Source organism: Crocodylus porosus, unplaced genomic scaffold, assembly GCF_001723895.1.
Source record: "Crocodylus porosus isolate Cpor-Errol unplaced genomic scaffold, CroPor_comp1, whole genome shotgun sequence".
NCBI classification, from domain to species: Eukaryota; Metazoa; Chordata; order Crocodylia; family Crocodylidae; genus Crocodylus; species Crocodylus porosus.
In genome coordinates, this window is record NW_017728948.1 from 4,134,047 (window position 1) to 4,152,491 (window position 18,445).

At 48.3% G+C, this 18,445-nt stretch overlaps 1 protein-coding gene across 4 annotated transcripts in view; it reads right to left on the reverse strand.

Moving 5' to 3' along the window:
• PTPRA (protein tyrosine phosphatase, receptor type A) overlaps positions 1 to 18,445 on the reverse strand; it is a 146,140-nt gene that overhangs the window by 29,466 nt on the left and 98,229 nt on the right. For all 4 annotated transcript variants that reach the window (XM_019552973.1, XM_019552974.1, XM_019552975.1 and 1 more), the window contains 3 exons: positions 17,463 to 17,489; positions 4,388 to 4,472; positions 1,616 to 1,689 (listed from right to left, as the gene is read on the reverse strand). In XM_019552973.1, the coding sequence (XP_019408518.1) occupies positions 1,616 to 1,689; positions 4,388 to 4,472; positions 17,463 to 17,489 (186 nt within the window). The remainder of the gene's footprint in view (positions 1 to 1,615; positions 1,690 to 4,387; positions 4,473 to 17,462; positions 17,490 to 18,445) is intronic.

Here is an 18,445-nt window from a genome sequence, read left to right on the forward strand (position 1 = left end):
GACTTCACGGTCAGGGCGGCTAGGGTCTGGAACCGGCTTCCAAGAGAAGTGGTGCTGGCTCCTGCCCTGGGGGGTTTTAAGAGGAGGTTAGATGAACACCTTGCTGGGGTCATTTGACCCAAGTACTCTTTCCTGCCAGGGCAGGGGGTCGGACTGGATGATCTGCTCAGGGCCCTTCCAACCCTTGAAACTATGAAAAGGGACCTGCAAAGGCTTTTGAACATTTGGGCTTGTGTGTTTCTCTGTCTCAATGATGGACAAAGAAGGAGCAAAAAGACTTTTAAAGACAAGAACAGCACTTTTTTTTCTTGCTTTTACCTTCAATATCAGTAATGTCAAGTCTGACACTGGGTTTGCTGAATGACCTTACAGTTCTCATCGAGTTTTTTTCCCACACTTACTCTTAAATGGAAGTAATGGAGGGTAGTTGGATCTTTAACAAAGATGCATTTTCTCCAAAACATTCATTTCCACTGGAGTCAATCAGATTTTAGCGAAACAAAGAGCAGCTTTAAACAGTGAACTATTAGAGATGGCGAGATATTTTTCATCGTAATGTTTTTAGGGAAAATGATTTTTCAGTTCAATTCAATAAGACATGTAAACCCAAATTTTGCAAAAAACCCTGATGTTGTCAAAATTGTTTTTGTTCAGCACCAGAATATTTAAAAATCAGTTTTTTAAAATAATTTCCACAAAAGAAATACAAAGAAAATTTTAGTTTGCCACCAAATGTTATATGGAATAGAATAGTTTTCTGATCAACTGTAGCACCAATTAATTTCTTCCCTTCCAGTTGTCCAGTTTTCAATTTACTAATTCTGATGGTGCCCTCATTCCATTAGCTCTCCAGAACTAGTAGAGTGCGAAAACTTTTTCTTTGAAATGATTTCAAGCAACTGCCTGCAAAACCATGGATCCTACAAAGAATGAGGCACACACTTTACAGGCTACAAGTCATTTGCCCGTGGGACTCTTCATAATATGTAAATTAAGCTCAAGCACAAGCAAATCAGTGCTCCCGTGACAAAAAGAGTGCATGCAAGTCAATCGTGCATGCATTTCTTTTCGAGACCAGGGCTAAGATGATATCTTGTGGCTGACAGTGAGAGTAGAAGAAGATATCCTGAGTGTGAAAAGAAACCACCTCTCTCAAACACCATTCTGAGGAGAGCTTTAAGGCAACCAGCAGTGGGGAAAAATTAGATTTGGTGTCTCATCTTCTCCCCAACTTGCCTCATGGGATATAAGGAGGGCTGGAAAGAGTGATTATCATTGGCATAAGAATTGCAATAGTGTTTACAGGACCAAACAAAATGGGAGTCTAGCACACTATGCACCATATTGGCATTCTGTTCCCTGTTACAGACTGAGATCAAGTCGTCCCTTAACTTCCTCTGTGTTAAGCTAAACTGATTGGGTTCTCTGAATCTTTTATAACAAAGCCTGACCACTTCAATAGCAAGATCTAAATGTAAGATTTTCAGGCCTGCTTGAGCTAAAGGATAACATCTTCCCCTATTTTGCTGATTCAGTAAGCCGTCTTGTGAATCAGCCACTCAGGGAGACAAAACCACAGGTCCTCCAGGTGGTTACACCCTCAGACGAGACTCACCTGTATCATCTGTGCGGCCGTTGGACAAACGGAAGGAGTTGGAATGGCTCCCAGCTTGCTTGTATTTTTTGAATCTAAAGAAGAGTTCAGAAAATTACCACTGGAACATAAGGATCAGCCAAAATGGATTTATTTGTAGGATAAATGCCCCCAAGTCTGATCTAAACTCCACAGTGATTTTTATCCCTCTCTAAAGCTTTGGCTGGGAATCTAAGTGGTTTTGAGGTCTTGTGCACAGCAGTATCCCCATAGTCATACAGCAATTAGTTTTCTCCATCCATGGAGCTCTTATTGCAGTCACACAGGGTTTCAGTTAGGGCACCATTTGACCCAAAATTCATGACCCTCAGGTCTGGAGGAAGTAGAATGTTTCCCATTTTACAGATGGGAAAACTCAAGTACCAGGAGGTCAAGGACAGAAACTCAGTGGCAGAGCTAACAAAAGCCCCCAGGAGGGCCTGCCTCCTATGCCTCTCTCCAAAGAACTAGCTCATGTGTCCACTGATTAACAGCAGATAGTCCTCAAGGGAAGCAGGTGTCTGCTCCAGGCCACACAGTGAACCCCAAATTCAGCATTTCATCCTGTTCCTTCCCTTTAGTTGTGCACCAGCTCTCACTGTACTTTACAGCAGATGTTTTGGGCATCAATGCAACGCCGTGGGAAACTCTCATGGGACCCATTTAGAAGTGTAAGAGCAAAGTCAGCCAACATAGGGTGGTGATCTTTCTGGAAGCCAGCTGCTGCATCCTGAGAACAGCTGCAAGGATGCAGCATCCCCCTTTCTGGAGTTTTCATGAACTCACTATCATTTGCCTCATATACACTTAGATACTATGGTGATGGTAGCTATAAAAACCCTAGAAGAGATATGGACCCCACCTCCAGGACAGGACACTCCAGAGATGTGTGTTTTATGGCCTGATGCAGCAAAGCCCTTAAACACACATAGTTAAATCTCCCCTCATCCAGCAATATGTTTAACCACATGCTTTTAATTTCAAGCACATGCTTAACCCACTGCCCTGAAGCTAATGGTTTTGCTGAATCATGACCTGTAAGTAGTGGAGAAGAAATCAGGTAATGCTATTGCTTCATATGGGCTAGGAAGTTGTCTGAAGTTCCAGGTGGCCAGGGCTCAAAGGCAAAGCTCCCACTGACCCCCTGGTGCTGGACTGGCCCAACACCAAGGAATAACATGGACTTTTCCACCAACAAAGGAAATTGCATTTTTTTTTCATTTACTAAACACTGCAGCGACTATGTAAAATGCTTACTGCCAGTGAGCAAACACTTACTCCCGGCTGCTGAGATCTGCATTCAGGGCTGGGGGCCACTTACAGAGGCTGTGATTCAGAAAAAGGCCAATCAATTGCTCCGATCCTTTAAAAACCTCCCCATGGAACGTCTGCTGCTCTATACGTGCAGCACCGGTGTCACCTTGTCCTGCTAATGAGCTACCCTCGCAGATCATCTTTCAGTCTGAAGATTCCCAAAGCTCTTTGCAAACCAGACTGGCCACTTTCTCCCACCACAGAAATGCAGCTGCCTGACACAGAAAGCACAGCTGGTTAAAGGACTGAGGCAAAGCCCACTGAAGTCAGCAGAGAGAATCCCACTGGTTTCACTGGGCTCTATCAGGATTGTGGAGGCTGAGATGGAAATGAGTGTCACAATCAGCTGTAAATGTAGAAGGGGATTGAATAGGCTTAATGCAGCTTTCTGCATTTCAATCAGGCCACTAAGTTAATATGTTATTTTTGAAAAAAAACAATGCCATGTGATTTTTAATGACACAAGCAGTCAGGTTCTTGGTTTATCCACCATCCACAGTAATAGAGGTATTCTCAGACTCACATATTCTTAGCTCTGATATTCTGTCCATCTGTGAGTTGTTGGATAAGGCAGGATCTCAATCTCAGTAATGAGAATGATGATTATAGTGCATCCCCAGCAGCATAGCATGCCCCGCCACATGAGGAACTGGCTTCATATTGATTTATAATAAAGAGCATCACCTACCAAGTCACCAGCACATCTCCTGCATTGTCTAGGACAGGGTGTCAAATATACTGGATGCAGCCCACCGAGCTGTTCTGCCTTGCCTGCTGGTAGTCCGGGCTACAAGACACTGTGAGGCATAGCTTGCACCCAGACCTGTGCCACTACCTGCTCTCCAACCTCCTGTCACCATCAACCACCCAGACTCCTGCTGCCACCCACCCCAAGACATGCATACTGCCTGGCCACAGACATGTGCTGCCACCCACCACTGCTGTTGCCAGCCCCACAGATTTGGCTCAGGAGGAGTCCCCAGGGTCCAGATGTAGCCTGGAGCCCAGGATGAGTTTGACACCCCTAGTCTAGGATTGGGGTGGGGGGGAGCAACATTTTTGGCAGGTGTGCCATGAGGTAAGCCCCACACCTAAATGCTGCTCTGATCCCCTTTCCTTGCCCCAACCTATTGGTCTGCTTCCTGCTCCCTGCTTTGTCTGCTGCTACCTTTCCTGCTCCCTCCTACTTCTGCTGCATGCCACATACAGAGGCTGCCCATACCAGTTGTGGCACTCGTGTGGTAGGTTAGCCACCCCTGTTCGAGGATGTCTTCCTTCCAAGCACTGGACAACCCAACCCCTTTGCTTAGGGAACAGAGTGAAGGGTCCAGGCTAGCAAAGGCCCAAGCTTAAACCTATGTGCTCATTAACTCCTATCACAAGTCTGAAAACACATCTCTATTATCAAGCAGGAAATGTCTGTGTACAAGTATTTCTTACCTTAACATGTATAGCACAATGATAATAAATACTATGACTAGCAGAGAAGATAGGGCCACCATGACAGCTATAATTGGAGTCTCATCTGAAATAAAGAACAGGAACATAATTATAAGAAATCAGCAATAACATTTCACAGATCAGAGCTGTCTACAAGTACTGGCCTAAAGACAATCCAACTGTTTAATAAGATGGTGCCTGCAAGTCCCACAGAACAGACAGACACAAACTATAAAAACAGTGCTACTGATCTCATACAGACCATAATTTAGACACATCAGACTATAACCCAGGGGTGGGCAATTATTTTGGCTGGAGGGCCGCTTAATGACTTCTGGTGAGTTGTTGAGGGCCATAAGGTGCCACTCCCTGATTGCCATCTTGCCCACCCCCTGACACCTGACCTTTGACACTGGAAGTCCGTCAGTCCGTCTGTCCGCCACCCATCCCCACCCCGGTCCTCCTCCTTCCTTGGAAGTACTTCTTTTGGGAGGGAGGGTTTCAGGTGTATGATCATTACCATAGCTGTTCGATAATTTCAACCCTTGTATGATATGCAATAGATAACACTAAAAGCGTTCAAAATGTACAATAATTTTTGAAGCAGCTAATTGATGCAGCATATGCAAAACCCAAGTCACTCTTGGGGATTCTTAACTGACTTTTGGGTTTGCCGTTAGCACTTTCTTAGGGCTGCTGGCCTCAGAATATAGAAATGCTTCAACTTTGATGACCCAATTCTCACTCACTCCCTGGAGACTTCCAGTGAGCAAAAGAAAGTAAAGACGACGACGATTTATTTGCATACTTATTTTTCCAGCATACGATAGTTTTTCAGAAAGTATGGTAGTTTGAGCTTCCCATATGATCATTTCATATTTAAGACTTGGCAACACTGGACGGGTTTGCCACCTTGGAATCAGAAAACAACCCCAAATCATAGACTAAAACTCAAACATCTACTATAACATACTTTATTTCAAAAACATATTTTTGTCCTGATTTGTGTTTGCATAGTGTAGATAGAGGTGATTGCATAATAGCTCAAAATAAAGTCTTACTCTTTTATATTGTGTGTCTGTGCATGGGGTGGGGCTGGGGGTTGGGTGGGCTGTGAAATGTTGGAGGGGTGTGGGAGGGTGTTGGAGGAGTATGTGTGGGTGGGTGTGGGGTTTGTGGGTGCCCTCCCCCCATGGTGCACAGCCCCTGCCACCAGTGGCAGCAGCAGGCCCTTGGGGCACTCCGAGCCTGTGGCAGGCAGAGTCCCCTCGTGGTACAGAGCTCTGCCTGAATCCCAGGAGCTGCGTGGTGGCACAGATCCGGCCTGTCCAGGATCTGGCCTGGCCTGGCCTGGCCCGGCCCGCTGGCACACACCTTTGAAACAGAGCAAACTGGTTCCGAGCCAGAACGTAGGGCTCCCAGCACCACAACCAGGAGCCAGGCGCCATTGGGCTGGGGTAGCTCCATGCCTCCATGTGGGGCTCCCAGCACTCCAGTGGGGAGCCGCACGTGGAGGCACGAAGCCACCCCAGCCCGACAGCGCATGGGCCGGGAGCCACGGGGAGTCACGTGACACTGGGCCAGGCAGGCTCCATGCTGCCATGTGTGGCTCCCCGCTGGAGTGCTGGAAGCCCCACGTGGAGGCATGTAGCTGGTCTGGCCTGACAGTGTGTAGCTCCCGCCTGCAGTGCCAGGAGCCCCACGTGCTGGCACAGAGCCAGCCTGGTTTGGTTTGAAGGCACATGCCACTGGGTCAGGCTGGGCAGGCTCCCTGCTGCCACGTGCAGCTCTCAGGATTCAGCCGGAGCCGCGCGATGCCGGGGGGCTCTGCCTGCAGCAGGTCAGGAGCACAGCCCACAGCCTGCTGCTGCCATTGCCAGCAAGAGCTGTGCGCCATGGCAGGGGGCCCATACCCAGCCACAAACCCCACCCCACCTACCTCCTGCCCTCCTACAGGCAGGAGCTCCCCTCCCCACTCACCAGCTGTCCAGTCATGCGCCATCGCGCTCGGTGCCTTCACACGGGGCTCCCAGCTGGAGTCCTGGGAGCCCCACAGAGGTGGACGCACAGAGCCCGCCCAGTCCAATGGCATGCAACCTCTGAAAGCGCTCGTCTCCCTCTCGCTTCAGAGGGGCAGCTCCGAGCCGGTAATAATGGCTTTTTTGGAGGACCTGGTGGTTTGAACAGAATGACATAGTGGGCCATATTTTGCCTGCCCCTGCTATAACCTGTAGGAACAATGTTGATGGTCTTCCAGGCCCGGTGCACCCTCAGCTTCCCTGAAAGTTATCTACCAGACAGCTGGACCCAGGCAGTGCAAAATGCTTCCAGCAACAGAGGGAAGAGAGGCCTGAGCGATGTTATAGATATTTTGCACATCTCCCCTTCCTCCCTACGTACATTAGAAAGGCAATGTGGATGAGCTGCCATGCTGAGATTACAATCCAGAGGGGAGCCAAGGGTTTGGTTCAAGAGCCCTCTCCATCTCCCAATTCCTGAGAGATGGATAGGCCTGAACCTAACACTGAGGTCTGATGCCATGGATGCTGGGAAGAAAGGGGGTATCCAAACCCAAACTCTTTCAGAAGACAGCACAATTTGGCCCTTGACAGCACGTGAGCTGCAAGCTGTAACACTGCGCTGGGTTCGGGTGCGTGTGTCTGTTTCTCTCCTTCCGCAGATACTTGATTTATAGAGTGCAATTCCAGACAACCCCCAGTACATGTTGCAGCTCTTAACACCTGCAGGCTATTAGCTACAAACTTGATTTAGATGTGAGCTCACACACACACAACACGCGCGCGCTTTTCAAGGGCAGACGCTGTGAGATTCCTTTGCAAACACACTGTAGATTAATACACATGAAAAACTCCTTTCCTTTGGGACATGCAACAGTTTTGACAAGGAAGCTGCTTGTGGCTTGCTTTGGGGAGCTGCTGCAATGGTGGTTAGTGCTAGCAACCTATATGGAGACAGCAAGCCTGACAAAGTCAAACAGACTGCAAAGCAGCCCTGAAGGGCAAATACTCTGCATTTGCAATGAGCCAGAGGAAGCCCGGGTGTCTGTGATATCAGCTGGGAAGAACAGCACAGCTTTCTCTCTTAATAAACCCACGTCCTTCCCAGAGTCCCACCCCTCTCTCCTTTCTCCTTCCTCTACATGCAGCCCCATCCCACACCCAGTTTTGTATTCTGGTCCACGTCTCTCCATCATTACATCTAATCCATTGTTCCAAACTCATGAGGTTGCTTTGCATGCACTGAAATACTGGTAACAGATACGCCTGATTTTGGGGGTCCTGACCCATTAGGCTGCACTCCGTCATAGCTCCAAGATTGCTTCTGAAACAATAAAGGCAGAACGCTTTCCCTTATTTTCAACAGAAGACAAGAATCCCAAGCAATCCCATGACTCCAGGAGCTGATGCTTTAAGAGAAGCACCGGCTGCCCTGACATATAATCAAGTCACTGACGCTGGTGACACCATCCTCTGGAGCAGGTCTCGCTTCCTGCCCTATTCTAGATTTGTGTCTCTCCGCATTTCCCTTTGGTCTCCTACCCCCAGCCCCCATCGGTTCTTATCTGGCTCAGTCTGCCAGCTACATAAACTGTTCTGCATGAACCATCTTGTCTGAGCATCTTCAGCCACTCATCTCCGACTGCAAGATGACCCTCCTCCTCAGCAAGGCCATCACAGGGATGGGGACACTGAGGCACAGGAGCTGAAGTCACCTGCCCAGTGTCACACAGCAGGCAAACAACTGAGCCCAGAATAGGAGCCACATCTCCTGAGTCCCAATCCAGTGCTCTCGCTAGAGCACACTGCCAATAAACAGCAGTCATTTTTCCAAGCATTAATGGAAGGCGTATGTCAGAGCCCTGTCCCGATGTCTACCTGATCCCCCTCAGGACAGGAGGCAGTGTGTTGGGCTCAGGAAGACCGGCCTCTTTCAGGGCTTATGAAGGATGTGCAAGCGAGGAAGCAGAGAATTCATTTCAGCCCGACTGCTGGCTGTGCAATGTAGTGGGAACAGGATCTGACCAACAAAGGGACTTGGCTTTGACCTTTGCTACCTGCCCCCCACCCCTCCCCCAACAAACACTGACTTACGATTATTGGATCACTTCATTTGTGTCCGTTGGAAATGCGGCCCCAGGAAGAGACCGAGCTCATGATCACCCACCCTGCCCCCCTGAGAGCAAGCTTTCCCCATGGCTGCGGTAGCAGCATCGGTTGGCAGGCGGTTACCGCGAGGAGTGATTAATGGGCAGGGCTCTGACAAGGGTGCGTCTGGCAGCAGGATGCGGGGAGCCTGGGGTTTTTCACAGCTTTCCTTTCCACACATCTGGCCTGAGGAGTTAGAGCATTTCCTCCGCAGCCATTAACCATCATCTTGCTGCCCAGCCCACCCACAAAACCCCAGGGAGGAAGCACACTGGAGCGCTCCCTAGCTGCTTCCCCAGCCCAGAGAGAAGAGCTAGCTCCTGCTCCCACTGAGGTCAAAGGCAGGGGGTTTTCCACAAGGATTAGTGATTTTCTAGGGCCTGGGGGAAGGGCTCAAGTCACTTCTCTACCACACACCTTGTGCACCCCTGGACAAATCACTTACCCAGATCCTCAGAGGTATCAAGCTGCTGCCTGTGCCTTATTCAACGGGCCTCAGCCTCATGGTGTCTCATGTGCAAAAGGGGCACGGTGCTTCCCCATCCCTAGGAGGTCCTGTGAGGCTGAACACCCTGAGAAGGGAAGCTCCTGTAGTGACAGGAGGCAGATGAACCATAGTGCTACCACCGACTCACATGCAGCAAAAGGCAGCGGCTGCCCCCAGGAGCTTCCCACCTCTGCAGCCGAGACAAAAGGGTGGAAGGAAAAATGCTCGCCATCCTCACTGTACAGAGGGGAAGTGAAGCACAGAGGGACGAAGGGCCAGAAACTCAAGTACGAGCAGCCCACGAGGACTGGGCAACCTTGTTCTACAGCACCGGGACCAGGCCAGGCAGGGAACCCGGTAGAGGTAAGATCCGCACCCGCTTCCCCGGCTGTGCCTACGAGACTGGCCATGCTCTTTGCTGGTGCCACGCAGGCTGCAGGGTGGATCTGTGCTCAGTCTTGTTTGCTTCTCTGCATAATCTCCCTCGCAGTCGCATTTTGGGGAAAACACAAAACCACGATAAAAACAGTCAGTTGAGACACATGGAGGCGGGTTTTTTTTTCCGTGCAAAATCCCAGTGAAAGGATAAACAACAAAACGAGGTGCTCTGAGGCTCCACCCGCTGCCCTTGCTTTTCCAGCACCCGCAGCCTGCAGCAGACAGCGTGGCTGGGTGGGGTATGGGAAGAGGGAAAATAAACCAGGTGCATTCTGCTTGGATATTTTGATTTAAAAGGACATGTTGACTTTAGAAGTCAGCACGGGCCAGCAGGGTCCAAAGTCAACAGCAACCCATCACTGTCAAGAAATCCCAGGGAAAGAAAAAAAAAGGCAAGAGCCATCGGGGCTGTGTTATTAAGCCGTTTGCACTGGCTCCATCCCTCAATGATCCTAACACAGCTTCATTGTTAACGTGAGCTGTTTGCCTTTTGTCAGCACCTCGGAGAAGGTGTTTGAAAGCGCAAAAGGATTACACATGTGCAAATACGTGGTCATATTATCTGCATACATTATGGCAAAGATGGCAACAGTTGCAGTCAATGTGCCCACAGCTAAATTAAATCCGGCCCTGGGCACAGGGCCAGCACAAGGCCCGGGCACCACTGAAATGCATCCAGTCCAGAGCAGCTGACTCAACTCCCAGATTTCCAGAGGAAACTTGGGATTTATTCACAGTATTTTGCTGGGGCACATTTAGACACAGCAAGGACAATTTACCTTAGATGGTTAAGTTCCTTTCCGTTTCGCCCATTTCTATTGGACTGAACTACTCAAGACCAGGCTTCTGGTGCGCAAGGCACTGTACACAGAGCAGAGACCGTTCTTCCTTCCAAAGAGCAAGACGGACAAAGTGGGAGAGAAGAGAAGGATCACTACCTCCATTTTACAATTAGGGAACTGAGGAGACGACAACTTGTCCACAGTCACACTGAGTTAGCTTGTAGCCGAGCCAGGAACCAAAACCAGGTTTTGCAGGCCACGGCTTTCACACCAAGAACATCCTTTCTCTGAGTCAGGAGCTCCAGACAAAACATTTAGAGGTTTCTCTCTACAGTCCTTGCAAATACAGAGTGGGAAGGGTGTGCACACCAGTGGGATCCCTGAAACTCATCCACCATCAAAAGAATGACAGTTCCTCCAGGGATGATGTCTATGTCTCATTAGTGTTAATTCATGAATTGTCAATTAAGTGATTAACAGTCAGAGTTCTGGGGAAAGAATTAAAGCGGGGGGGGGGTCAGCTTTAAAAATGGGGGGCCTGGTTCAACTCAGGTTTTCTCTGCATCTAGGTTTGGTTGTATTTAGACTCCCCATCCCACCATGCACCCATCTATAACAATGTACAGGGCTAGCACCAGAAAAGCTCTTTGCATCCTAGTAAACACAGCAGTGTCTGATGTTAAGTTCTGCTGGGCAGTGTTGGTTAATTAATAGGTCTGCATCCTGTGTTCTTCCTGCAGACATGCCAGCACGGGCATCCCAGGCAGTCAGAAGGGCTAGACTTGAATCAGACAAAGTAGGTGCCATGCCTAGCCTGGGGAGGAATGTGGTGCAACCGGGTAGAGGAGGCTAGCTCTAGACTGCAGACACACACACGCTCGCCCAGTCCCCAGCTGGCTGCCAGATGGGAATCGCAGACTGCAGATACCACCTGGGACTTCAGAGCTTGGGGGTTAGAAGGGGGAAAGCGTTGGCACCAGGGGAAAAGGTGTCATGGATATTATTAACAATTACAACAGGTACAGCAGTCCTTGGTCCTGATGGCATGGAAGCAGAGCAGGATTTTTGGCTTCGTGCTACGGCTGGCAGTCTCTATGCAGAGCTCCATTACTCAAAATGGCAGCCTTCAGGATACCGGGAGTAGTGTTTTGAGAAACTCATTTTCTCCTCTCCCCAAACCCATCCAGGAGTCCTGCCTCTCCCACTGCTCCTACCTCTGTCACACACCAGGACAGCCTGCCTGCCTACAGCCAGGAGCCACATGCCCCCCAAGTGCCACCAGTCCCTGCTCTTTGTTGGTTTGAAGTCAGAGGCTCCTGGATCCCAGACTTTTCTCCACTGTGGCCTGTTCCTGGTACAATCACAACCCAAAATGGACATGTGGGTGGGATTCATCTGTCCATGGGTGCGACCTGCAGAGTTGCATAGTTTGTAGGGTTGGAAGAGACCTGAGCAGATCATTGAGTCTGACCCCCTGCCATGGCAGGAAAGAGCATCGGGGACAAACGACCCCAGCAAGGTGTTCATCCAGCCTCCTCTTAAAGACCGCCAGGGTTGGAGCCAGCACCACTTCTCTGGGAAGCTGGTTCGAGATCCTCGCCACCCTGACCGTGAAGTCGCGCCTCCTGATGTCTAGTCTGAATCTACCCTGTGCCACCTTGTGACTGTTATTCCTGGTCACTCCTGGCGGTGCTCGGGGGAACAGGGACTCCCCCGGTGCCTGCTGGTCCCCCCTGACTAGTTTGTAACAGGCCACAAGATCCCCCCTCAGCCTTCTCTTGTGGAGGCTGAACAGGTTCAGGTCCCATCGCCTCTCCTCGTAGGGCTTTCCCTGCTGCACGTGATCATGCGAGTGGCCTCCTCTGGACCCTCTCCATGCTGTCCACATCCCTCCTGAAGTGCAGCGCCCAGAACTGGACGCAGTCCTCCAGCTGAGGCTTGACCAGCGCCGCATAGAGGGGGAACAAGGCCTCTCTGGACCTGTTAGTTTTGCCCCTGTTGATGCAGGACAGGGTGTGCAGGGCTCTGCCTATTGCTTCATCACATTGGCGACTCATATTCATCCTGGAGTAATCCTGACTCCAAGATCACTCTCTGCTGCTGAGAGGGTCAGCCCCTAACCTATAACTGTAATGCTAGTTCCCTCTCCCCACGTGCAGCACCCTGCACTTGTCCTTGTTGAACCGCATCCTGTTCAGATCCGCCCACTTCTCTAACCTATCCAGGTCTGCCTGGATGCGGTCCCTGCCTGCTGGTGGATTCGCTTTCCCCCACAGCTTGGTGTCACCAGCGAACTTGAGCAGGGTGCTCTCCCCTCCCTCGTCCAGATCGCTAATGAAGATGTTGAACAGCACCAGCCCAAGGACCGAGCCCTGGGGGACTCCACTGCCCACACCCTCCCAGGTCGACAATGACCCATCCACCACCACCCTCTGGGTGCACCCCGGAGCCAGTTTGCCACCCATGTGACTGTGCATTCGTCCATGCCGCAGTCCCTCAGCTTGCCCACCAGAATCGGGTGGGACACTGTGTCGAAGGCCTTCTGGAAGTCCGAGAAGACAACATCGACTTCCTCCTTCCCATCTAAGCTCTTTGTTACCGGGTCATAGAAAGAGACCAGGTTAGTCAGGCAGGATCAGCCTTGCACGAACCCGTGCTGGTTACCCCTCAACATCACTTCCCTTGTAGGGGTCTCACAAATGTGGCCCTTGATAACTTTTTCAAAGACCTTCCCCAGGATAGAAGTGAGGCTGACTGGCCTGTAGTTGCCAGGCTCTTCCTTCCTCCCCTTCTTGAAAATAGGGACCACACTGGCCCTTTCCCAGTCCTCAGGGACTTGGCCCGAGCACCAGGAGTCCTCGAACAACCGTGCCAATGGCTCCACAATGACGCCAGCCAATTCCCTCAGCACCCGCGGATGAAGGTCATCCGGGCCCGCTGACTTGGACACATCTAAGCCCTCCAGGTAGTCCTTAACTAGGTCTGAACTAACTACTGGGGGACTCACGTCCTTCCTGGGCCTCTCTATGCTGTCACCCGAGAGCACGCCATTGTCAGCAGACAGGAACACGGAGGCAAAGAACTTGTTGAAGAGTTCTGCCTTCTCTTTCTTTTAGGTCTTCAAAAACACTATTAGTAACCTACAAGTAGAAAATGGGAGCCATGAAGGCAGCAGCAGAGTCCAGGACCCTGCAGTGAGGGAAGTTCATTTGGTAGGACATATCCACATGAACCTAGCAGGTGTCCTATAGCTGGGAGGGCCAAGCCTTCGGTGAGGTGTCAGATCTTTAAAAAGTGAATTAACAAATGAATTTATTTTTATTTCTTCATTTATGCAATACATATGCTACCCCTTCCCAACAAAGGCGCAGGGTGGCTTTCAGTAAGAGAAGAGGACAACTTCAAGAGGCAACTAGAATATCAGAAACAACCCCCTGAACAATACCTCAGCCTAGGTTCATTTGCCAAATGCCTACCCAAATAGGAAGGTCTTACAGTACCCCCAAAAGACATTCCAGCTTGGGCTCTGGCAGACCTTGAAGGAGAGGAGATTCCACAGCCGAGCAACAAATGAGATCAACCCCCCCAGCATTTTGCCACAAAAACTTGACATACTGATAGCTCTTGCAGGAGGTAGCTCTTGCACAAGGAGGTATAAAAGGAGAAGGTGATGCCTTACTTACATAGGGCCCAGACTATTCAGGGCCTTAGGTTAAAACCAGCACCTTGAATTGTGCCCTGAAAGCTACTGGGAGCCTGTACAGACAATGGAGGACAAAAGCTATGTGCTTCTTGCTCTATCTGCCAGGGAACAAAGCATAAGTGAATAGTCCTTGCATGGCCACAAGGCTTTAAATGGAAAGCCCTGGCCAGGGAGAAGAGGGGTTGTCAAACTAAGGAGCAACCCTTCTGGCCAGCTCCAACCAGCGCACAGCACCCTCCCCGAAGAGGAAGACAAGGTTTTTTAACTGGCCTGACAGCTTCTCATTGGCGAGAGACTCCTCCTGGTCCCCACAGGTCCCTGAGGATAAAGTCTCTGTTCGTAGCTTAGGCTGAGAGGGATGTTCTGCTTTCCTGCCTTGGAGATGTGTCAAGGGCAGGAAGGCCCCACTGACCTTGACCTCACCACAGTGCCCTGCACGACAGAGAAAAGGGAAACCCCAATCTGACCCGCTGAGAAATTCCTTCCTGACCCCAGATCAGGTCCTCAGCATGACCTTGAACTCAGGAACACACCGGTCCAGCACCTGGGCAGATTCCCTGTGCCCCTTCTTAGTGCCCTGACTCCTGCTGTGGATGAGCTTGGCTGAGATGGAGAAGGCACAAAGCAACATTATTCACTGGGGAAGAAAACCTTCCTTTCTGACCCCTACAGAACACCAGCCCTGAAGCATGAGATTTGGTGACAATCACCATCTTAACACTGGCCACAAATGTTGTGAGGATAATGAGGGCAATACAAACAATTCTGTTCTTTCTAGAGCTCAAAAGGAAGGGGAATTACTCAGGTGACTCAGCTCCCACCCATGTACACTAGGGTGAACAATTCCTTCTCCATGCCAGCTCCAAACACACCTTTCAGACAGCTCTCCTAGCCTGCTATCGACTCCAAAGTCAGTGATGGCTCATTGCCAGTGGCCTGGTTGTGTGCAATGATGAAATCCAAGATTTAGGATAATGTATGAACATTGCCACTTGGAAAACGCCAAATTAAAATAAACAACGTGAATGACAACAAGGCACAAATTTCCTGGCATACCCCACCAGGCTCAAAGCTCTCCACACAATACAGTAATGTCTCTTTTTCAGTAGTACTTCATGCAAGGAAATCCAATCTTGAGTGAGCCAAAAAAGACTAAAAATAAAACAGGGAAATCAGATCTTTTCAGACTTCAGGTGCGTATCACCTTCTAGAGACACTGTTGGGGAGTACGAGGTGGGCAAGAGCTGGGGAAAGGTTTTGAAATGAAAAGAGCAATGGTTTGGATTTTTTTATAGCAGCTCTAAATAACAAATAACCAAAGTGTGATTTGTTATATAACATGTACATCTCGGGCCACTTCTCTTGAAAGTTGAATGATCATATGAAAAATATACAGAATGTTTCTGCTCATTTTGGATAAAAAACTCCTTTATCTTGCTTGCCTTTTGAGATGGCACCAGCACTTTGCTAGGAGTTTTTAGTGTTCAAGTGTCAGGAAAAAGGATATCACTATAACTTTCTTGACAAGAACACCAGCCACTTCCCTCTTCCGCACACCAGGACCTTTAAATAAAGCTTTTACAAGCTCCCGAGGGGTGTCCAGAATTAAAAGAAGATGAATTATATATGTTCAAAGTCTTCCCTTCCTTGTCATCCCTTTGTAATATTTGCTCATAATGCTCCTGAGGTTTAAGGGGAAACCTCCAGTGAAACTGTAGAGATAGTCCATCAGTAATGGACCTTATCCTGCACCAGTTAAACCAGCAGAAGTTACCAAACTGAATTTTAAAGTCCACCATTATTTTAGAGTGTTGCAAAACAGATGACTTGATTTTACACCTATGAAAAATAAATCAGGACTGGGACTGGTGGAGGCCCTAGTATGAGTAAATATAGTACATTCAGCTCCATGGGCTTCATGTGCAGCGACCCCAGCAGCATCACGTGGACAACGCCCAAACTGACGACTTGTAGCAGCAAAGAGTGTCAGTATAACTGGAATTGTATTATGGCTTCTGTCAGCACGGATGTGTTGATCAGGGGATAATATTTTCCTCCACCAATGAGTGTTGCTATGCCAGCCAAATTTGTGTTGACCAATCCGACATGTAATTATTTAGAGAAAAATCAGTTCTGTTCTGTTCAGTGTCTATGTTACTGCAAGAAAAATTGAAAATGCCAGACTGGGTTCTCTGTTGCTGTAAAAGTGTGATTGATGCTCCACTATAGCAAATCAATGACATCAGCTTGACTTGCATCAAGAGAAGATCTGGCTCTAAGGGTAAAATTATACCCTCAGATACATGGATACAGTTTCACTGAAACCCACACAGATGCACCTGACATCAAAATGTAGCCAGTTCTGTCAAGTTTGGGCCAATAAATCAGGTTCTACCAATCAAAACATTGGAAGCACAAAAATTAACAGGAGCAAAGGACCAGGATCCAGTCAATATTTTTTCCCAGTGTACTGCTTTGTGCTCATACATGTAAGGATCAAAACTGGCAGACTGCTGAATAATACGGGCTGCTCTAAAGTCAGGGACTTGTGCAGAAAGTTTTCACAGGTGACCATCCAAATTTAAAACTAATTCACTTGGCCTGCATCCTTTTTGCTAAGAACATTGCAGTAAATGGGTTTATTAGTAAGAAGCATAACAGAAACAAGGAATTTCTCTCTAGTTACCCGCATCAGAGCTGCACACCGAAGTCAAGTGCTTAACTATACGCTGAACTCAATATTTCTGACACATGCACTCAAGCAAATGCTAAGGTACAGAAAAGCAGAAGGTCTGGCAATTCTTGCATTTGAGTTAATTTGTAACTGCAAATATTCTCCTGGGGAACCACCTGAGTCTCAAAGCTAAATGTATCCAATCACAAACCAGAATACTCTGCCCAATCAACACAGCTGGATTGTTTTATTGTTTGCCAACAAAACTGCCGTGACTAAGAAATATTCAGAGGAACTGGGCAAATTTGAAGAATAAAAACTGAAGAAAATCATGATCAGAGCAAACTACTCACAGCAGAAAGAGAGCAGGGGAATGAGTCAAATAGCCTCTTACCTACAAATTATCCACCCAGCTCTGTGGATGGCTGCAATGTAAGCATTTTCAACGGCGCTCAGACCCGACTCATTAGCTCCAGGAAGGAGGCACGACAGGAGTCAGATTTGCGAGTTCAACAGTCACGTAAAAAAGCACAATAAGCATCAGGATTTCCCAAAGAATTTGCCAAACCAGGTGCCAAGAATTTTGGATGGGGGCTGCTGGGCACCTGAGTGTGAGTGGGGATGAATGACCCCCATAATAAGTGCTGAGTCCTTGAAAATATAGCCCTGAGCTCAATGCGTGTCTCTAAAAGGGGGAAAATGCCAAGTAGTGTTCTCTGCTTTTAAATACAAAATGATATTAAAAAATCCCAAACAGAAGAGTTTAGGCTTAGTGGGGAAATGCAGAGTATATGGAAGTAACATGGTGATGAAGGGTGATCTTACCTCTTCTCCCATCTGAGTTAGGGTCACCTGCAAAACAGAAAGAAAAAAAAATCAAATGGGATTTAGCCATGAGAAAATAGAAATTCCATGGCAGCAGAGGCTGGAAATGGAGACAGAACTAGTACTATATATTCTCATGATTCTGTTATGAGTATTGCAATATTTGGTGTTTCTTTACGTATACCAGTTACTTGAATCATATGATTAACGACAATGTCAGGTTTCATGTCAGTAAACCACACTTATAGCTCTCATGGTTGTAGAGGAAAGGTTAAAAATGTGATCTGTGCATCCTCCTAATGACTCAAAAACCGGAAGGCAAATAACATAAGCCCATTTTCTTCCTCCAAATCTCATTATATTTAAACTGATCTCATGATGTTTTTTAGACTTGACTCATGACTTGTGAGTGTTAGCGTCTTGGCAGTGCTATGAACATATCCTTCATCAGACCCACAAAAGACAGGCAGCTCTGGTTCTGATGGTTACTGAGATCAGCTACAGAAAAATGACCTGAATGGAACTCAAGATACTGGGAATAAAAATGAACAGTGGTGTGGCAAATAAAATGGAAGAAAAATACACACCTAATACTGAAGAAGTCTTTATGGCAAAGAGATGATCTGTTTGCAGGCAGAATGATAAATACTCCTTCCAAATGGAATCCAGGCTTTTCACTGGGTTTTAACAAGTGCCGGCTTGCAGCATTCAGACGCGTGATAAATTTTATTCTGAATTTTACTGCACAATGGGGTCTTGGTCCCCAGCTTACTGAGAACAGAACTCCTTTAAGAAAAAAAGCTTGTGCTTGTCCTGTAGCTCCACTTAGTAGTGAAGGAAGCAGGATCTGCCAGGAGGCAGCAGGATGAACCCAGTAATCACTGCAAGGCTACATGGACTACTGCTGTGGGATTTGGAGGTTTTTCTGGATGAGCCAAGGCTCAGTGAAGGACACGTACCCCTCAAAAATGTAAAGTGGAATG